Source organism: Cryptomeria japonica, chromosome 3 (genome assembly GCF_030272615.1).
Source record: "Cryptomeria japonica chromosome 3, Sugi_1.0, whole genome shotgun sequence".
In the NCBI taxonomy this organism is placed as follows: Eukaryota; Viridiplantae; Streptophyta; class Pinopsida; order Cupressales; family Cupressaceae; genus Cryptomeria; species Cryptomeria japonica.
The window spans coordinates 704562916-704584358 of record NC_081407.1 but is presented as its reverse complement, the minus strand read 5'-3'; the positions used below and the strand labels follow the sequence as shown (position 1 = coordinate 704584358).

Genomic DNA, 21443 nt, shown 5'->3' with positions numbered 1-21443 from the left:
TTGTTGGGCGCAGCTAAACCCTAATGATCAAACCCCCATCTCTGATTTCTGCACGCCTGTGATGGTTAGAGGAGCGGTTGCAATGGCTGCTGATGCGCTGTCAATGTGCTCTCCCAGATTTCGGGCTTCCCACTGGATGTTTCCAGCAACACCGCTTACAATTTCCGCTCAAATATATTTATCAAAACCCCCGCTCTTACCAAAAATTTATCTATTTCTGAATGTCTCTGTTCAAATTTGCTGAGTGTGACATGAAATCACAGAGGCTCGACGAAAGAGAAACCCTCGAAATTTCGTTGATATTGTAATTCGTAGCTTCTGCTAATCATGAACTACCAAAATATTGATCCTTCAAGAGTGAAATATGAATGTCTGAGAGCATGGCATTTGGGGTGATGAGAGCTGCCTCCAAATCCTCCGCTGAAAATTTCACTCCGATTTCCAGAACAGGGCGAAAAACATGACAGAAATTAAGCACAGATGCGAGCTGTTTTCTTTCAATATTTTCCACACCAATTAAAGAAAAAAAGCAAATGCAAAATGAATGAAGAAACTTTAGATTTTTTTCTAAGAATGTTACACAATCTTTCCTCTGCAATTTTTTTCCTTGCATTATTTAGAAATCGCTTTTGAAGGACTGTTTAGATATCAAATGCTTTGATCGACAAATGTTGACTGGGAAATTCAAAATGTGTACCAATATAAACAATGCCACCATGTAATGTTAAGTAGAAACCGACTGATATAAAGATCGTTTTATAAAATTTAAATATCATAGAAACATATCATTATATACCAGTTCCAGACCTCTCAAATTCAGGCGAGTCTGGAATAGTATACTAACAGCTATACATTATCTGTTTCTTTACAAAATGGATTATGTATTTCGGTAGCAAGTGCTATGTTTTACCTCCAAAATTCAGGTGAATATGGAATAGGTAAGCTTTATGACAGCTTTAAATTGACTATTTTTTCACAAAATGGATTATGTACTTGTAGCAAGTGCTCTGTTTTACCTCCAAAATTCAGGTGAATCTGAAATACTTCATTCTTTACAAAGTGGATTCTTATTTTCGTAGCAAGTATTATATTTTACCTCCGAAATTCAGGCGACTCTGGAATACTTTACATCAGCTATTTCTTCTCAAAATGGACTATGTACTTTGGTAGCAAGTACTCTGTTTTGTGAAGCACGAGCACGTTACTAGAACCTCCTTCCTTGAAATCATTACCTTTCTCACCAATTAAAGCAGAGGAGAGAAGGATCATTCCCCCTTTGCTATAGCTAATTGATGTATTAGGATCTAGGGCAGTGTATACGCCGGTCCCATATGCGGTTCCATGTCGCACCTCCACTCCTTGACCGCCTATCTTGAATCCTTCTTCTATGATCTTCTCTATGGCATCTTTGTTAGTTCCATGGAACACTAACATCTCTTCCACACTTTTCCTCTGCTTTTCGAGTTCTTCTTTGGCTTTCTCATATACCATTTGCAATTTTTTATTCAATATATGCTCAACCTTTACTACCTGCTTGTACAAATTAAAATTATTCAGGTATAAATTTAGTTTCAGAGAAGCAGGGAAAATGAAACACCAAAAAATTTCTTCGAAATATGAATCCTATTGCTCTGTATGCATATAAATAGCAAGGCGCAACTGTCCATAAGCTAGATGGAGCAAATAAAACTAAATGCTAGAACTATGTTTACAACTCAAGAGGTCATTTTTGTTCTGTCACCATATTATATATACTAAGCTTTGCAACTTTATCAATAATGAAGATATTTCTCAACTTGCCTTGTAATTGTCCCTGCTAGACATTCTGAAAAATTGGGACTCGGCAAGTCTGAAATGATATTCAGCAGGAGTATCTCCAGTGAAATTTTGAGACATTATATACTGCAGTCTGATGAGGTTGCGGTTAACTGATGAGATTGGCGAGGAGATGGCTGCAGGATCAGGTACCAGGTTTTTATAGTGCACTATGTATCGGGGGATCGCTTGATGAGGATCGTACACCACAAATTCGTCATAAAGTGTGCCTCCTTTGCCTTTTGCGTCTCTCTTTGAAAATAGAGAATCGTATCCCTTTTTATTAATTACCTCCTTATCCATCTCAGCCATATTTGGTTGAGCTTGTTGCACCATACGGAAACAAAATAATGAAGAATTTATTTACAATCTTTTTTTCTAATAAAGCCAGACGAGAGAACTATATTATCATTTATAATTGGTAATAGGATTAATGTGCTTGAATTTCAAGTGACTGGGAAGATCGGTATAAGGCAAACAAAGAAACGTCGAACAAGACTTACGTCCAAGTTCTCCCAAGAAGAACTTCAGAGAGTAAGAGTTTGTTGCTCCCTTTTGTGTAAATCTGTTGAGCACTCTTGGAAGAATCGGTAGCAAAATAAATCCCCTGTTACAAAAAATGTCATAAGAATGAATTACCAAATTATCTTTACATTCAATTTGCAAATGAAGAGGTTGTCAACAATAAAGAGTAGGTGAAGGACGCCTTACCCGTCCAAACATATTTTGTTTATCTGAGGGCGGAAGCTTAAAGCCCGCCTTAATAATCCCTTGAATAGCTTGGTCACTGGTTCCGTGGAACAGAAGTTGCGTGGGAGAAGTGGGACGAAGGAGGTCCTTCTGAGTCTCTAGAAACTTGATTTGTAAATGCAGATTAAATACCTTTTCAATCTTGGTCACAATTGGAAGAATTCCATGTTTTGGTTGGATGAATTTTTCCGTTCGGTCTCTAACCTGCATTCCCAATCAAAATAAGAGAGAGAAGACTCAATATAATGCCTAAATAAGCAAACGTACCTGCAAATATTCTGCAGCCGTCTCACTCTCTGAATCGAGCTCTAAGATTGATGACTCTTCAGTCACATCCTGTGACTTCAATTTCGAAAGTTCTTTATTTAGTTCTTCCTTTTTCAATTCAAGTTCCTTACCCTCCCGTTCTAGTTCTTTTGCAGCTTTCTCCTTTTGTATCTCAAGACAAATAACACATGGATATGCTTTGCAGTCATTGCAGCACTTGAGAGTACATAGATGTCCACATTGCAACTCCCTGAGGCAGGAATGCATACAAAACAAGCCTCGGTTCTTTGCAACTCGCCAGCACTCGAAAACCTCTGTGTGTCCACACTTAATAAACTTGTAGCTTATTTCCTTTAAACAGAGTTGTGTTTCCTCGTCTTGTGAACAGCCCTTTGTTGCTTCGTGGCCACAACTTTTGAACTGGAAAAGAACTGGTTCGTCACAGAGCGGATGCTCCCCATGATGACATGTACTTGAGCACAGGTGACCGCATTCAAGAACAGCCCTGCAAGGCCTTGTGCAGAACAGAGGATTAAAAGAAGATGCATCTTTATTGGACAGAGCAAAAGGAGGGTCGCAAGGATGTCTTGGACAACGAAGATATATTTGCTCGCTCAAACATTCCTGCTCTTTGAAATACTCGATGAGGGTTCTCCAGTGCGGAGACTTTTCTAAAAATAATTTGTGATTGCCACAGAAATACAGTGCTCCTCTTGCTCTGGAAACAGAAACGCACAGCCTATTTCGTTTAGCCAGATATCCAATGTTTCTATCATCATTGGATCTTACGAGGGATACGATTACAATGTTATTCTCTGAACCCTGAAACCCCAACGGTAGAACATCAAACCACAACATTGTCAACGTCAATACTATCCATCTGTTGCACCATGTTAATTTTAAGCAAAAGGGACATATTCTTACTTGAAATCTATCGATCGTATGAACTTGAACGTCTGTAGCACCTGTGTTTCCCCGCAATTTCTTCCTTAACAAAGACACCTGCAAGACCAAAAAAAAAAAATTAAACAGAGAATGTTATGGGTTCATAATATTGCAGCTTTGTTCGTAAGAAATTAACCAGGGAGAGTGGTTGCATATTATCTCTGAATTGTCATGCCAGTTAACAATATTAAAAATACTATTTGCATCTCTTCCTTAATTCCATATCCATTCCTTGTGATCAATTTTGCAAATGCTAAGTTGCTTGGCGATAGTGCACTATTCGTACACTTCCACCTGAAGAAGCTAAGATATGACTAATTAAAGCTATTTTGTCAAGAAATGGAGGTGCGTGAGTATGCAGAGCAGAGAAGACAAAATGGTATTTTATATATTCATATAGTAGAGGGCAAAATGAAGAAACTAGTACTTAGATGTGCATTCTGATGCATGCTTGGCGCGTTTTACACTACCCTCTAAAGACATGATTTCGTAGACATATCTCTTGCTGTCAATCAAAACTTTATCACATAATCAAATCTAGAAACTGATGTATTTAACTTAGAAAATTATTAATATCAATAAATTAATTGAATTTGATAACCGACCATTATGGTCTCTATTACTGCTTCGTGAGTGTCCTCTTGGAAAAGGTCGTATTTGTTGTAGCATATGGTGAAAATTTATGCTATATCTACAGTGAACATGTTTACTCGACTTGTCTGTATTTAGATGAAATAGTCTTAATGTCATTTTGCAGCTGTGTTTTTGAGTTCATCAGAATACAAGTATTAATATCAATTAGTTTGTAAATGTGTCATACTATCGTTGCTGTTTTCAAATTAGATTGTGAGAATTTTTTTTCATTTATGTTCGGGAGCAGTGATTTATAACAGGAATAAGAGAAAATTAAAGAAAACAATCGATTTGTAAATGTGTCATATTGCATAGGGCAAGAATTGAGTAGTTGTTAATGATCACAATTGAGTTCTTGTTAATGATCATATCGTTGTTATAATGTGTATGGTGAATCTTGTTAGAATTCGAATGCATAAAATTTTATTGTTCTAAAAGATAGAAAATTAAAAGGAAATTAGGTAGTGGAATATAGCTTCTTACATTGAACTATCAGAAGTGTGAATGCAAAAAATGTTACAATTTTTAACAATCACAGATTCAGCTGCACATCTAACTAAAACATAAGCAGATATTCAAAACAAAATAAACTTATAACACATTATTTACGTGGGAAAACTCTTTTTGGAAAAAAATTACACTCCAAACACTCAGCTCAATTGTATTATTAACAACGACAGTTACAATACAATCTTAGAACTATGTTCTTTAGAAGTATTTACAGCAATAGAGAATTCTGAAGAAAATCCCAACACAAAACAACTTCTCACAAAATATCCAACCTATCATCTATCACACAAAATACACTAAGAAGCCACATATGTATAGAGCTAAACACAAGTGGAAAGTACCTATGATTTCCAAAACCAACTTCAATGCTCAAAAGGCAAGTGGTGTCAAAAACAACGATTTGCTATTTCTATGACACGTTGTATATAACAACTTTCCAAAGCGCTAACTCATGACTCGCCCATAACGGTTATCTTGCCATGTGCAACACCTACCTCACACCACTTGTCAAAAGTGAACTCCACCATAAATGTCAATTGTCCAAAAATAACTCTCCATGACTTTTCCACCAAACTAGTTATCATCATAGTAAATGAAAAAAATTGGCATAGTTCCAACATAACAACCTATGACACTAGTCCCCTCATTTTTAAGACTTCCATAATGGATACAAAATAAATAATTATATAATCCACATATTGAAACTCTGAGATTTAGGCACCTTGATTCCAACAAAAGTATTCGTAATGCTGAAACCTTTGATTTGCATTGAGCATTGCGGGCTCTTTAAGACATGGGGTAACCATGATTGTGGAGTTGCATGGAGGTTGTGGTAATTTATTTGTTCTTAATTTGAGATAAAATTTAATTTTAGTTCTAATTTTGAATCAAATTTAATTTGAGTTTACTGTATTGTAGTGATGCTCTTGTTATAATGATTCTTAAGCTTTTTAGTCAGTTTTGATATCCCCTATTTATTGGCGTAATTTAGATGAAAGTCTACAGTTGACATAACGATATGGCATATGGATATAAGTTGATTAATTCTCTTAATACGACATGCTGTAATTATAATCTCACTGACATGAGCATTATTTCGTGCACTTGAATTCCTCAGGTCAGAAGGATGCTACAATACCAGATAGAATCAATTTGCAATAACATGGCACACGCTTCCTACAATCCGAGCCATTGCCGATTGACTTAAGTAGGTCATACCTTTATAGGGGTCCTAGCATTCTTATGTTTTTACCATAATCCATATAGTTTTTAAAGAATAATGTAGATTGTTGTTGAGATATAAGATTGTGATATCGGTTTTACAATATAGATTAGGTGTAAAAAATAATTGAAAAGTAATAAAATATTTTGATTACAAAGAGGTCGATGGTTTAGAAGTAGTATATAGAAAGTCTTATGTTGATACAATCATGGCTGGAGGATCTAATTAAAGATTATATGATCAGAACTTATGTTTTCATCATCAATGCTATTGTCTTATCTAAAATATTCTGTTTATCATATTCTCTTTAATTATTTTTTTTAAAGACATAATTGACTACCCTAAAACAATATATCATTCTAAATTAAATAATCGAACAATCTATATTCGTGCCCTCAAAAAATACTAAATTTTCTATTTTGACCTGTGCTCATTAGTGGCCTGAAATTTATTTCTAATAAGCTTCATTAAAAATTTCACATTCCTCCTCTTAAAGCATGCCCTCAGGTTAAAACCTGGGCTATTTTAATGCCCTATTCATTACGGCACTTGGCGATTGCAGAATGATGCATATTGGTTCTTAAATCATGTCTTCATGTTAAATCTTGGGTTCTTTTAATGTCCTGTTCATTAATGACAATTGGCAGTTGTGAAATAATGTATATCCATCTTCAAAATCAATTAAGATATCAGAAATAGATCTTTTTATAGTCCATGATATCAGGTGATCTGTTTTTTGGTATACAAATAGTTTATGATATATGAAATATATGAGACAAAATCAATTAAAATAAAAAGAGGGGTAAAAATTTATTCAAGCACAAGAGGAAATGCAAAGCAAGAAAGGTCAACCGCCGGACACAGAAAGAGCATTACACAACCTTGTCATTTTCCACTAAGTGATCCAATATATGAGATAATTCCAGAGATAATTGTCCCCTATCCACAATATTCCAATGCTGCATTTGATCAGAAGCCCACCTGGCAAAACAATCCGCAACTCCATTCCAGTCCCTAGGAATGTGACAAAAAGTAACAGATTCTAAGGAGCCACACAACCAAAGAATCTATGTAATAACCAAAGCTAAGTGACAACTAACATCATCTAATCACTGCTCATTCAAAAAAGTCCACCACTTGAGAATCAAATTCACAAATAATCCTTTGCCAACCAAGAGCACAACTCTGCTCCACAACATACAAAATGGCAAGAGCCTCCATGAAATTATTTGTATGAAGACCTTACAAATAGAAAAAAGAAACTGAACATCACCAGAGCTATCACGCCCAACTCCACCAATACTAGCATGGCCAGGATTCCCCGTGAAGAACCATTAGTGTTGATTTTCAAAACTTCTTTGGGAGGAGGGGCCCAACGATTTTCCCGATTTATCTTTCGCAACGGATGTCTGCTTCGATTGTGCATAACCTGTCGAACACCCCTCACTACACCCCTCTGAAGAGGGAAATTAAGACGATGGCAAATATCAACATCTCCAGAAGTCACATTTTGCCAAGACAGTATCACAAAGAGAATGAATAATTCTGCACCATAAGTGTTGAACAACCATCCTAACATCATGAAAAACCCTACGATTCCTCTCCAACCAAATATGTCTGATTATAAAGGTAGGAGCAAGGGTCTAGGCAACCTGAAGGGAAGAAGCCTTAATAGGGGCCTTACCCTAGCGAGCCCAAAACTCAACCAAAGAGGAGGCATACCAGCAAGCCTGATTCCAAACACCCCACTAGAAGTGCCAAATCTCCCTAGAGAAGGAATATTGAAAGAAGGGATGAGAAACACACTCCTAACTATTTTGGCACAAAACACATAGAGAGGGACCTTGGAAGCACCGCTTGCATAGATTATCCAAAGTAAGACAGCGGTTTTGAACCATCAGTCACATGAAAAAGTTGCACTTGGGTCAAGTAAATTTGTTCTACATCTGTTTCCACCAAGGTACCTCTATGCCTCCAAACAACTGCCTATCAACCAATTAAGATAACAGAAATAGATCATTTTATAGTCCATGATATTAGGCAATCTGCGTTTTGGTCTACAAATAGTTTATGATATATGTGACTGCCCTGTAATCCATGCAGAGGCACCTAACTGTACTACAAACAAAGTGTGCATACCTTACCCCTTACATAATTTTACCGCCCACAAGATTTGAACTTAAAACTTCTTTTTCAAGAATACAAAATCTTCACCATAAACAAAGTGTATATACATATCAGTTTGACAGCTCAAGCCCACACCAATAGAAGATAAGGCAACACATTGAATGTGTAGGTTTCTTTAATATCCTAACTATAAGGATAAAGCTTTATTTCAAGCTTCTGTGTCAGTTTAAAAGTTTTTAGGGTTGAACTAAGAAGTGGATTTGGCCCCACGCTTTCTTCTAAAACAGGGCGGCACTTTCATCATAGTTCTTCTAGCAAACAAATGGAATAGGCGTTGGATTTTATTTGCTTAAGTAGTTATGCGGTACTGCAGCAGGGCATTTTGCTTTTAGCATGAGGCATACCTTTGGTGGCCTTGTGGTACCTTTTAGACTGATTCCTTTTTTCCAGCCAGGCGGCGTTTGGGCCTCTCTGCGCAAGGTATTGAGACGGCGTGGTATTTTTCTGTTAAAAAGTGCATGTTTAGGGGTTTTTTCACCAGCTTATCAGAGCCATACCAGCAGGGTTTTTATTTTACCTCCATTGCTTTTTCGAACCTCACGTCCAAGTTCTTTTTTAAGGTAAAAATAGAGAATTGTTAATAAATTTTTAAATGGTTTTGAATAAGTCTATTAGAAATCAAGTTAAGTATAAAAGTTCAACATTAAAAAATAAGACGAAAATTGTATTTCAAATAACTTTGATAAAATAAATACTTTAATAAATTTTTGAATGGTTTTGAATGAGTCTATTAGAAATCAAGTTAAGTATAAAAGTTCAACATTAAAAAATAAGATGAAAATTGTATTTCAAATAACTTTGATAAAATAAATACTTTCAAAATTTTATTTTCAACTTAAAAAAATCTAAATAAAAACTTTTTTAACCTTAGACTCCTATTCTCATATCAATTAACTAAACATTTCTCAATTTGATATAAAAAACTCTGAAAGAAGAAACGGACCATTTGATTGTATGGTTCGATAATAATTTTGAGAGATGAGGCAGATAGACGATCCATGAAGAGGTGCATGAGAGTTCAATCCGATTCGACTATGCCCATTCCTTATGCATATTTTAAAACAACATTGGATTTCCTTGAGAAGGGAGGCTATCCTAAATTAAATGCAGTTATAATCACAAGGCACGTGTGTTTGCAAGTGCGTTGTACGTGGTTATTGCTTATGCCTTCTCCATTGTGACAGAACACCAGCCTAATCGAGGGCTTCCTGAATATATTTCATTTCCAAATTAAATTTCACCCTATCCTCTCAATGCAAATTGAATTAGGAATTTGATTTGTTTGGATGAGCTCAGAGATAATTACAACTGAGAAAATCTTATTAACTCATGCAGTTCTGTGAAGCTCTTAAAGGCTCTATTTGTCTTATCCATGGCTATCTATAATGAGAGCTTCTTTAAATCATATCTTAGGTATGTAATAAAAAACTTGTAAGGTAATGAACATTAATTTTGTTTGTTGAAACCAGTTATCACTGATTAGGTAGTAGTTATTTAATTCAGTTTTAGAATATCATGTATAAATAAGCTTTTTTCATTCAGAATATCAATTAGTGTAATTAGTATTTGTTTATGGGTGGTTGTAGGTTTCAATTATATTCCTAAATCTATATATACAACAATGCATTTTAAGAATGTAATTGAGAATAAAAGCATTGGAACAGTTTTATGTTTTATGTATCTTTTATTATACATTATGTAGATTTTTCTGTTTTTATATTCCTTCAATTGATATCAGTTCTGTTTTTATATTCTTTTAATTGGTATCAGAGCTAAGGGTAAGAAAACAAAATTTGCAAGTTTTACTGTTGTGTTGGACACTGGGTAAGAAAACGAAATTTGCAACTGTTGTGTTGGACACTTGGTGACAAAAAGTTTTTTTTCAAAGAAATATAGAGCAGGGTCTAAAGAAAATTTGCCGCTACTTGCAAAATAATATCACTATGAAAGGAGAAGATATCTAAAAGAAGCATGATTGGCGTTGAAGTTGTGAAGAGAAATATTCCATAGAAGGCATGGAGTGCGGAAGACAAAAATTGCAGATTTGTGGTTGGACTGTAAGACAGGTTCCATGATTATTGATATCCAAAGATTGTAGGTTCTAGAGTTTTGGTCATTGCAAATAGAGAAGAGATGGCCATGTATGGTCATGATTCAAGTGAGCACCAACATAGTGACTCACTAATGCAAACGGACTCCCGAAAATCAAGATGCTGACTACCAATTAGCTCCATACCTTGCTACTATTTTACGAGTCTTCGTAGGAGTTAAATTAGGATCTGATTTCCAGTTTATCTGTTGTTTGCATTGTAATTCACGTAGAAGGAAAATCAGGTGTTAGTTTTCCAGTTTAATCAGTTTTAATTGAGGTTTCTTTGCAGTCTACGCAGGTGGTAGTTTAGGTTTTTGGTTACTGAATAAAATGGGATGGCTGGTAATGTAGGAGTAGTCTTTTGGACAGATGTAATTTTCAGATCTAACAATAATGAATATAAAAATGTGTATTGAAGAGATCTGAGAATAATTTGCATCAGTTTGGTATTAGAGCATTAAAAAGATGTTGGGATGGAGACTTCACGAGAAGAAAGACATGAGTTAAAAAATAATTGATGATACTGCCACTGTTGTTGTTTTATGGGTGTTAATGGTGAGAAGCAAAATTTGTTTAATAAAAAAAGAAATTGTTTAAGGTTTGAATGCTCCGGAACTTAATTTTCCATTTCTGATATCTTCTTATTTGACTATACCATGCCGAGGAGGGGAATCCTATTGTAGTTTGTTGGTATCTATGTTGTCAAGTGTAGTTGTCTGAGTTGAGTTCATTTGGTATGGATTCGTAGATCATTAATTTGTAGATGTGGTTATCAAATTTGTGATAATTTCTTTAGAGACACAAAGAGAGTTGCAACTCTATTTTTGGGGTTGAAAAATGAAAATAAAAATTATGGAGTTATATTATGATGTGAAAAAGAGAATAATCAAGTTGGAAGAAAGAGTAAGACAAAGGCAGAGACAAGCAAACCAAACCAACAAAAGGAATTGCAACAATTAGAGCTTGAGTTGGAGGAGTTATGGTACATGGTGGAAGACTATGAGGCATGCAATAAGAAGAAGCCAAAGAGAAAGAAATCTACAAGGACACTAAGGAGTTGTGAAAAGGTGAAGAAGAATGGTGAAAATAAATATCCACTTTGTGGGCAAGAGCCATTCTCAAAGAGGAAAGCTATTGAGTCAAGGATTAGACAAAGGAACGAAATCGCTAGAGCAAGGAAAGATAGAATCCCTTGAAGAGTTGGCAAAAATTTAGTAGACAAAAAACCATTGAATGAGATCTTCCAAGAGTCGTACAGAGTAGAAAAAGTTGAATGGGATGAAGATGAAGAGATAGTTGAAATTGATGGAGCTGTTGAGTTGTGTTACCCTGAAGAAGGGGAGGGCATTGGAGATTACAATGTGGAAAAAGAGGAGTTGAGAGACAACAATGAGAAGGAACACAGCCTATCACAAGAGGAGGCCCAAATTGTTGTAGTAGTGGAAGCATTCCACATTGGAGAGGAAGCTACAATAGAGATGGAGATCTTTGAAAGCCTCATATGTGAAAGACTTATTATTTTTAGAGAGATCAACTTACCAGAAGCAGCTAGAGGAATCTCTAGAGAATCCCGTTAGGGAAAAAGGAGTACGAGATCATCATTTTCTTAAGGAAAGAAGAAGGGTGATTGAGGAATAAAATAAAAGCACAGACGTTTTGTAGCAGAGGAAAAAAAAGAAAAAGAGACTTGTGAAGAACATCATTCAAAGCCAAGAAACAAAGACCTCATAATAAAAGAACCTAAAAGCATGCCTAAAGGGCATAATGTGGAAATGAAGGCACTTGTGGGAAATTTTTATTCCCTTAAATTTATTTTCGTCTTCAATGACTTATGTGTAGGTGACACAAATGGTGTAACAAGCAATGACGATTTTCAATGGAGGAGAATTCCTAAGCCTTCAAGGATCTGGGAAAAGAGGAAGATGACCAATTGGCAAAGAAAGAGGATCTCTATTCCAACAAGTGGTTGGAAATGAAAAAAGAAAAAAATGTGATGATTTGAAGAGATATTTAATCTGGTGGAAGGGAACATCGTGGCTTGCTTGTCTGAGTCAAAAGGATAGTTCTATCATCTATTCCAATCTCTTTTTTGGATGCTTGATGTTGCATCGCCAAAAAATGTAATAGTTAGGTTGTTGAGATTTTTAGTGTTTTTACTTGTTGAAGTGTATTCATGTAAATAAGCTTTGAACTAGGAGGTTCAAAATTTTAAAAGAAGGGGAGAATGATGAAAACGAACTCCTGAAAATCAGGATGCTAACTATCAGTTAGCTCCATAGTTTGCTACTATTTTATGAGCCTTCGTAGCAGTTGAATTAGGATATGATTTTCAGTGTATCTGCTGTTTGCATTGTAGTCCACATAGGAGGGAAATCAGGAGTTAATTTTCCAGTTTAATCAGTTTTAACTGAGGTTTCTTTGCAGTTTATGTAGGTGGGAGTTTAGGTTTTTGATTATTGAATAAAATGGGATGGCTAGTAATATAGGAGTAGTCTTTTAGATGGATGTAATTTTTAGATTCAACAATAATGAATATAGAAATGTGTATTGAAGGGATCTGAGAATAGTTTGCATCACTCACGATGGTCAACTATAGATTTATCATATTTGATTAGGGTGATCAACAAGAGAGTGACTCATGATGGTCACTTGTAGGTTGATTATCATTGATTGCAAAGTGACTACATTAATGATTGGAGAATGCAAATTCACCATTTTTGGGGGATGTCTAGGGGGAGGCCCTAAGTCAAGACAGTGTTGCAACACATTTTGTGATTTTCTTCAAAATGTTCATTATGGGGGAGAAAGGATGGAATAATGACCATTTCTTTTCTCAATGTTTATCATGAGGGAGATTGAAACATAATGAAGATCAATTAATGTAACTTGTTATTTGTTTAAGGATTATTGTAGGTTTGAGTTATATTCCTAAATCTATATATACAACAATGTATTTTAAGAATACAACTGAGAATAAAAGCAATGGAATAATTTTATATTTTATGTATCTTTTATTGTACATGATGTAGTTTTTGTGTTTTTAGGAAAGGATACCATCTCCAATATAGATCAAAAAGCCTCTACAATTCATGTAGACCCAATGAGAGTTACAAAATGATCATCGTCAAAGGTGGTTCACATATATTTCACAATTCTACCTGCATTTAAAACAATAAAATGAGCTCTAATTAGGTTCATAACAATTCATGTTGGCAAGTACTTATGAGTATTATGTCATAGATTTAACTTCTTTAAGTGATAATAGAGACTATTGTCAAGTAACAAATTTCTAACTATCACACATCACATGGGGCACATCTAGGTTCTTATTGTTATTTACTAAGTTAATGGGTTCACATCTTTGGGCTGGCACACCCGCACCAAATTCGCTTGGGTGTGCCCAAGGTATGCCTAGACATCTCAAGTACACTGTGCATATGCAAGCATGTACTTGGGGCACTTGGGGCGTGCCCTGGATGCACCTAGGTGTACCCAAGGTGAACCCATAGGGAAATCATGAGTCCCTACATAAAAAAATGCCCAACAACTTGAAAAAAGCCCAAATGACATTAAAATAACATTTTTTTTCATTTTTGTTTGATTAAAACCATATAATGCTTCTAAAAGCGTCATTGTGCCCAATACAAATATCATTTTTCTCTCTTCACTCTCTTTTGTAATTTTCCCTATAAAAAAATGCAAGTGCATAGGCCCCGAACCCGCACTTCAAGCCCATGGGGAAACAAAAGTTTGTTTCCCCGCACCCCTTCTATCATTGGTTTTTCCTCACATCTAACACCTTGAGCAACTTATTAATGCTTCCCCTCAAACCCATGAGGGTCTCCAGTCCCAAAGCCCCACTAGTTAGTGGGATCTCTTGTCATATAAGAAATTTGATTACAATGAGGGGATTTGGGAGTGGAGACCAAAATCAAGAACTTAGACAACCAAAGTTATCACTATCAAATGCCAATTGGTAAAGATAAATATTAAATATTTAACCATCAATTGGCATTTATTATTTATCTATATCACTACTATTTTGGCATTTGGCATTGATCAATGATTAAGTATCATTCTATCAAATGTATTTAGTTTTACAATTTTGTATATTTATTTAAATTGTTTGTGTGTGTGTGTGTCTAGTATCATACTATCAAATGTATTTAGTTTTACAATTCTACATATTTATTTAAATTGTTTGTGTGTATGTATACGAATGTATCCAAGGGCAAAAAAAATTGCCCATACCCATGTACTTGGTTCCCCAACCCATACCAACAACTTAGTTATTTATCAAAAATGATTTGTGAAGCTCACTACAAAAATTTATGAATGTAGTCTATTTTTTGAAATTTTCCAACATTTATTTTTTTCTAGTGGCTTGAATCGATGTCATTGTTAATTTGTAATGAACCTAATTTTATTATAAAATAGTATAAATAAATAATATATATTAAATTTTGTAAAGCTGATCCTAAGGGCTACATACTTACAAATTTACATTTTCAAATGACTTCATCTGATCCTCACAAATGTTAAGCAAAATTATTTTTTTGTCAACATTTTGATAGGTTCAAAGGGCTCCATCAAAAGTTTGATTTAAGCCTAGGGGATTCTACCAAAGGGGTTTGATCTAAGGAAAGTTGACCTAATCCCTGTCAATGGAACCCCTAAATCATTAAAAAATTGAAAATATGTGATTTTATGCCCAAAAAAATCATTTTGAAATGCTTTATAAGGTTATCTCTTAGCTTTTCAATAGCTGTGGCAAGTTTGAAATATCTATATGGGTATATTTTTACAAAATTGGAAGGGTGAACTCTTGACACAAACTTCTTCTAATGCTTTTTTAAGGAGATTATTTTGGATTTGGATAGTGTTATCGAGTTGGATGTAGATCAAGCATGAATGACAACACTATTGTGTGTTCTAATGAACCCATTGAGGTGATATTTATGCTTTGGACAAACCTTTAATATTGTAGCATTAGGCAATTAATCACACTCTTCTTGGAGTTTTCTTTCTCTTAAGGGTTTCTCGAATCCTCAATTGATGATTATCTCTTGTTTATCCTATGATTTTGTAACCATTTTTTTTTTTTTTTCTAATATTTTAATCACGTTCTACAATTTGTTTATATTGCATTTTTTGTTCATTTCAATGAAGTATTCTGTGTTAAGGAGAGCAAGTATATCTACATGCTAGTTAGAGCTTGAGATATAACATTCAACTCTTTATGGATCATATGTTGTGCTAAAAAAAACATTTATGCAAAAGATATATGCTGGTTAGAGCTTGAGGTATAACACTCAACTCTTTATGGATCATATGTTGTGCTAACAAATAAATTTTATGCAAAAGACACTTCCAAATATTTTTAAGCATGTAGACTGGTTTTTTCAATGTAGACCATTGCATCAAATAAGAACTTACATCTAAAAAGAGTTGCCTAGACTAATGAAATAAATCATATGATTATGCACATTCTCTAGATGTACTTAAACATCCCATACATAATATGTGAGCTTCACCATGTCCAGCACAACTACTATCTAGTTCTTTGAAGCTCCATGAGGCATAAGCCATTTCAGTTTGTCTCAAATTTCAACAATTGACATCTATTAATGTATCACCACTTCGTATCAAAAGAAGCATCATCATCCCAAAAAGGAAAGGAAATGTATAAAGAAACTAAATTTGTCAAGAAAATTTGTAACAAATTAATAATATTTTAAAGACAAGTAATAAAAGAACAAGCAAACCTCAAGGACATTATCGTGTTTGAAGTTTGCTACATATTAAACAGGAGCCTTCAAGGTCCAAACAAAAAAACTAAGATCTCTGAAATCTGATCTATTCACCAAAAGCAAACAAGTGCCTAAAAATGCATTTGGGGTCAACTTGTCACCCTGCCTTAGGTTGCATTCAATGTTAATTGCATAAATACTCATCTTTAATTGAACATTATTGACTAGTTGCAAAGCACAAAGTGTCACTAACGCTCAATTCATTAAAATGGTGATTAGATGACTATGAAGAATCAACAGATGCCACTCTATCGAGTTGTAAGAATAGGACAATTTAAACCAATGCTGCTCAAAAAAGGATGAATGAAAAACAACTCAAAGTATCCAACTAATAGTTTTGGATAGAATTCTCCCTTTTTTAAATATAATTTAAAATATTTTTTACTTAGATAAACACCCAAAAAAATCAATAAATAAATGCCATTTCCTTGAACAGCCACATAGGGTGCTCCATTTCTTTAAGTATATAAAAACTGAATAAGGCGATGAATTGGTTTGTGGGGAAAAAGAGAGGATATTTTAACAATGTTCTACCAGGAAATCTGGTATTCGAGATTGCCTTTTTAATTACCACTTTTAAGAAATGGCTTTAAAGTCGATAAGATCGATGGGTCTCTTACAAGGAGCTGAGCATTATCCTATTAAAGTTGATAATTGGACATGCCTTTGAATGTCATATGAAATCTCGCACAATTAAGTAAAGAAAGCGTACCTGTCCATTATAGGCTGCCAGCACAGTTATATTCAGAGGATTCTCTCCTTCCGCTAGCAGCAAACTTAAAAGGGCAACTACCATTTCTGATTCTCCTTTGTTTGCAAAACTTCGTTCGTGTTTAGTCTCTGGATATGTATGACACCAAAACAGCATTGGAGTTGTAGTACAAGCAGGCGCCTCGTTCCTTTCCCCTCTAACACGTTCTGTGTTTGAAGTTACATGTGGATATATGGGCAAAATCATAGGTAGAAACTCCTCTCTCATGCGGCTTTGTACAGCAAGAGATTGGAAGGGAAACTTGTTGTGCTCAACTAATCTTTCAAACATCGATACTGAAAAATCATGCCTGTTTGAATAATAAGGGAAACTTGTGATCAGTACTGAGCCAAATACTACGTATAATTGACTTCTCACCAAAAGACCAAACCTTTCAAATATTGATTGCTCTGAAGATTTTACAATAGAATATAATTTAGTTTGAACAAGCAACGATGTGATGGTCTTTCCCATCAAATTTCAAATAGCTTCATTTCATGTGACCCATGTATTTGAGAAGGCATTCTTAGACAGTACACGTCGAAATTGAAATGAGAATTATAACTATTATTATTGTCTTTTATGGTTTAAAAGATTAAGTTATTAAACCCAGAGACATGCATTTCATGACACGAATCCGGAGAGCATACAAACATACCGGCGCTCCAGCTCGTGACATGCCACACTGGGTGATAACTGGTAATGATCCCCAATAAGAATCAGATGTTGTACACTGGGTTGAAGAGCAGCCAACACTTGAGGTTCCAAAATTTCTGAGGCCTCTTCCACAAAAACAATTGCCGGTTTGAGCATTTTAAGAACAGTGAGTTGCATCGCTGCACACTGAAAAAAGCTTTCATAGTAAGAGCTTTGATGGAAGGGCTTGGCATTGACCTATATATATATTTTCAAAATTTAAACAAACTAACTAGTGCCGTTTTTGTTTAAGTGTGAAACTTATTTCAAAATACTTACAGACGTTGTCATCCCAACAATACTAGCCTCTTGAAGCACTCGCAGCTGCCGACGTTGATTTATCTCTTTCATCATCTCGCAGGTTTCGTCGTATTCCTTCTTTAAATTTGCAAGCTTTTTCAAACTCATCTCATATTGGATTTGCATTATCACATGTACTAATAATACGCGGCAGTGTTCATTTAAGTGCCAGGGATTCTCGTGCAGCAGCCATCGATATTTGTCTATGTCAATCTGCATTGAAATTAAATTGTTAATTTAGGAGCTAGTGTTACTCGCGTGACTGCTTGGAGGCAACATGGTTAAGAAACTTACATGCAAATTGGCCCGCTTTGAGAATAAGTTGCCAGCATCTTCTCTTTGGAAAGGAAAAAAGTTGTCCTCTAGCCATGATTCGTTGTCTTGCGATCTCTTTGAAACAGGTACCAAGAAATCCTCCACAGACTCATCGTCGCTTAGATCCTGTTCAACTTCTTGATAACCGTATCCCTTGGTCCCTCTACGTATCTTATCAGAAGACAAGATTTCATCTACTATTCGTTGAGGTTTACAATGAGAGAAACAATTCTCCACCAGTTCGAACGTCTTCATGGGCGGTCTCCACTCGCGAATTTGTTTTGAGATTGCATCATATAACAAGGTAGTAACACGTCTTGCTTCCTTGCTTTCAACCAATTTTGCCTCTAATCGATTGCCCAAGCGGGTTTTCTTCTGGAAACTTTTCGAGGAGTTGTTTACCATACTGTGATTTAGAGAGCAATAGCCTTATTTGTCTATCTGGCATGTGAGTGATTAGCGTTTTTGAATCAAAAACATTACTCTCCATTAAGCCATAAAGAGCCCTCTCCATCTTTTGTTGAATTTTTTCTAACATATGCCTGCAAGCCGTCCATTCAGACGAAAATTCGTCCACCCGACTTACCTTCTCGTTCAAATTGTATTCCCCGAGCGAAGGTTCAGTACTTCTCCTTCCTACCCTCACCAAATTCTCACAGAATGGCAAGCAACCCAACAAAAAATTATCCAAACCATGATTCTTATAAGTGATCACAAGTATCGGACCAGCGGGTAAAGTATCTGCGGTTAAAAGAAGCCGCACCAGTTTTACTCCGACATAAGTTTTGCCTGCTCTCAAAACAAGTCAATATTATAACATAAGATGAATTCGCGCAAAATGCAATCAACGCAAAATTTATTTAATTTCTTTTCTTAAGATATTTGCCCTTGAGAAAAATTACATCAAAAGTGGTGGTGTTAATGTGCAAACCTGTACCAGGGGGGCCACAGCTATGGTAACCCCTGAGTGGCTTCCACCGAAATGGAATCCTTTTACGGCCACATTCGGCCAAATCCTCATGTCCTTTGGGTCCCATTTATTCTTCTTTAGATCACATATTCCCTTTTTCAGACCCCAGAAGCAGTCCTCCTTGAGCAAACTGAAGTAAGTGTCCATATACTCCTCAACTGATCCGCAGCTTCCCTTCTTCTTAACATGCGGCAACCCTTTAAAATAATTTTCCATGGATGCCTCATCTGTCAAGCTGTCTGTCATCTCAGATTCCATAGGGACCAACTGCATCTTACTCCACTCAAGATTACACGCAGATATAGCATCACCAGCTTGAGCAGTAAGCATTTGCAAAAGAAACTGACAGTGGCAATCAAGGTTTTCGCCGCCCTTGTGTTTCACCATTTCATTCAACAGGGGTAAACCCTCTGAAACACTCTGGCTGTTGTGCGTTGCTAGGCGCGTCAAAAAGCTTAAAAGCCGATTCTCCTCCATTAGAGGGCGGAGTTCCTTAAGCGAGCGTTGCAAGAGAACGGTACCAGAGAAAAGCTTGTACAACTTCTTCAACCTCATAGCATATAATGGCGCCCCATTATATTCAGAGATGGTCGTAACTAACTCCATTACCGGGCTCACTAGATCAAGTGGTGGGCTTCTGTAGTTGAGGAGCTGAAGAAACCCAGCCGGGCATTTAGTAATCTCTTGCAAAACTCTCTCTGGGTTGCTCTTAGAATGCACTAGCAGCGCATCCAAGTAGGAAAGCAAAACTTCTAGGCTTCTCAGCCTACACTCCACAAGGCATGCATACAAACACCTTGGACTCTCTGCTGAATCGTTCGTAATGTACTCAAGCACATCACCAATTTGAAGTGCAAACAGGCCCGTCTCTGTTTTGGTATGCTCTCCTACTCTAAAATATACATTGCTGTTACTGTTCTGCTGCCACTGCCCCTCTGGGACAATTGGAGCAAGAAAACCATAGCCTTCACTCAAATGCAAAGTAACTACTTTACCTTTTTGGGTGGCAGATTTTCTGTAAGTCCCTCCTCGTGAGACATTGGAAGGACTGGTGGGCTGGTTCCTCCAAGAATGTTCAGAAGAAGAGGAACTAGAAGATGGTGATGTACGTCTCCAAGAAGAACTTAGTGAAGATCCACTACGTCCCCTGCTAGGCCAAAAATCGTTGGTGTCACTGGTAGATGACTTGCTCCTCCAATTATCACATTCATCGCTTCGACTGCGTGCCCGACTCTCGCTGCTAAACCCTCCTCTCTCCATACTAACAAGCTTCGGAGCTTCCCTTCCTCAACATTAGTTATATATTTTTGGCACCCTTGAAATCCGCGTACCTTTTTCCTTGATATCCGTTTCTCCGTATTTTCCCTTATTCCAAGTCGTGTCAACTTTCACAACAATAGAAGTTTTAGGCCTAATTAGTTCCTCCCACTTTCATCACAGGTCCTGTTCGTTTATCATTCCTGTCGCCGGAGGTCTCCTCGAGATAGGAAAGATAGAAAATGGTTCCTATGTTTTTTTCAATGTTACTTGTTAGCGAAGTATCAGGCAAGTATTCCATGTTTAAATTTGACGCGACTGTAAACGTTTCGACGGTAACGTCATATCAATATGATGGATGTCTTCCACAAACACACGCACAAGGACTACTGATTTACACCGTTCGGTACAAAAGTTTTTGGGCTTCTTCAATTTCTTGACAACATTAGCCAACAAAATGTACCATTGAATATCTCTGTGTACAACAAATCCATGACGTGTAAGTTTGGAAATATTTACATGTACCCTTAAGTGATAAACCCTCCACAAGTACTGCCTGAAAAGTAGTGATCCCATCGAATTTATCATATACTCTGAAATTTGGGCTTAGATCGAGGAACCTGTTCGGTACGGTCAAATCTTGCTCGGTGTTCTTTCCAGACTCTTTCCAGTTCTTGGTCTGATTTCATGGATGCGCCTATTCTCGCTTCAAAACGACAGTATGGATTGACTAACACGCATGTTGGTCACGCATTTTACACCGTCGATTTTGCAATAAACGGCTATGATTGAAAAACACGTCGCTATCATGTTATACGAAAGGTCTGTTTTGAAGCCAGAATAGCTTCGGCTTGATTTCATCGCCTAATGGCAGTTTTTATTAATTTGTGTAGTCACACAAATTTGTCCATTTTAATTAAATG

General features: G+C 36.1%; 1 protein-coding gene across 1 annotated transcript; it reads right to left on the bottom strand.

The window, feature by feature from the left end:
- Positions 1-764: 764 nt before the first annotated feature.
- Positions 765-19076, bottom strand: LOC131054219 (uncharacterized). Its single transcript, XM_059218538.1, has 9 exons — positions 18273-19076; positions 17958-18191; positions 17641-17825; positions 16944-17292; positions 3757-3834; positions 2833-3654; positions 2527-2769; positions 1797-2422; positions 765-1526 (listed from the first exon to the last, which is right to left on the bottom strand). The coding sequence occupies exons 1-8, from the start codon at positions 18696-18698 to the stop codon at positions 2315-2317; spliced, it is 2445 nt and encodes an 814-aa protein (XP_059074521.1). The 5' UTR covers positions 18699-19076; the 3' UTR covers positions 765-1526; positions 1797-2314.
- Between the last annotated feature and the right edge of the window lie 2367 nt (positions 19077-21443).

Bases quoted from the DNA above. Each gene is read 5' to 3' on its own strand.
- LOC131054219 (XM_059218538.1), bottom strand. From the start codon at position 18,698: ATGGTAAACAACTCCTCGAAAAGTTTCCAGAAGAAAACCCGCTTGGGC. The intron at 17,293-17,640 runs GTATGTTTGTAT...TTATTCAAACAG, and splicing joins TGTCACGAGCTGGAGCGCCG to GCATGATTTTTCAGTATCGA. The intron at 3,655-3,756 runs GTAAGAATATGT...TTGGGGTTTCAG, and splicing joins ATACGATCGATAGATTTCAA to GGTTCAGAGAATAACATTGT.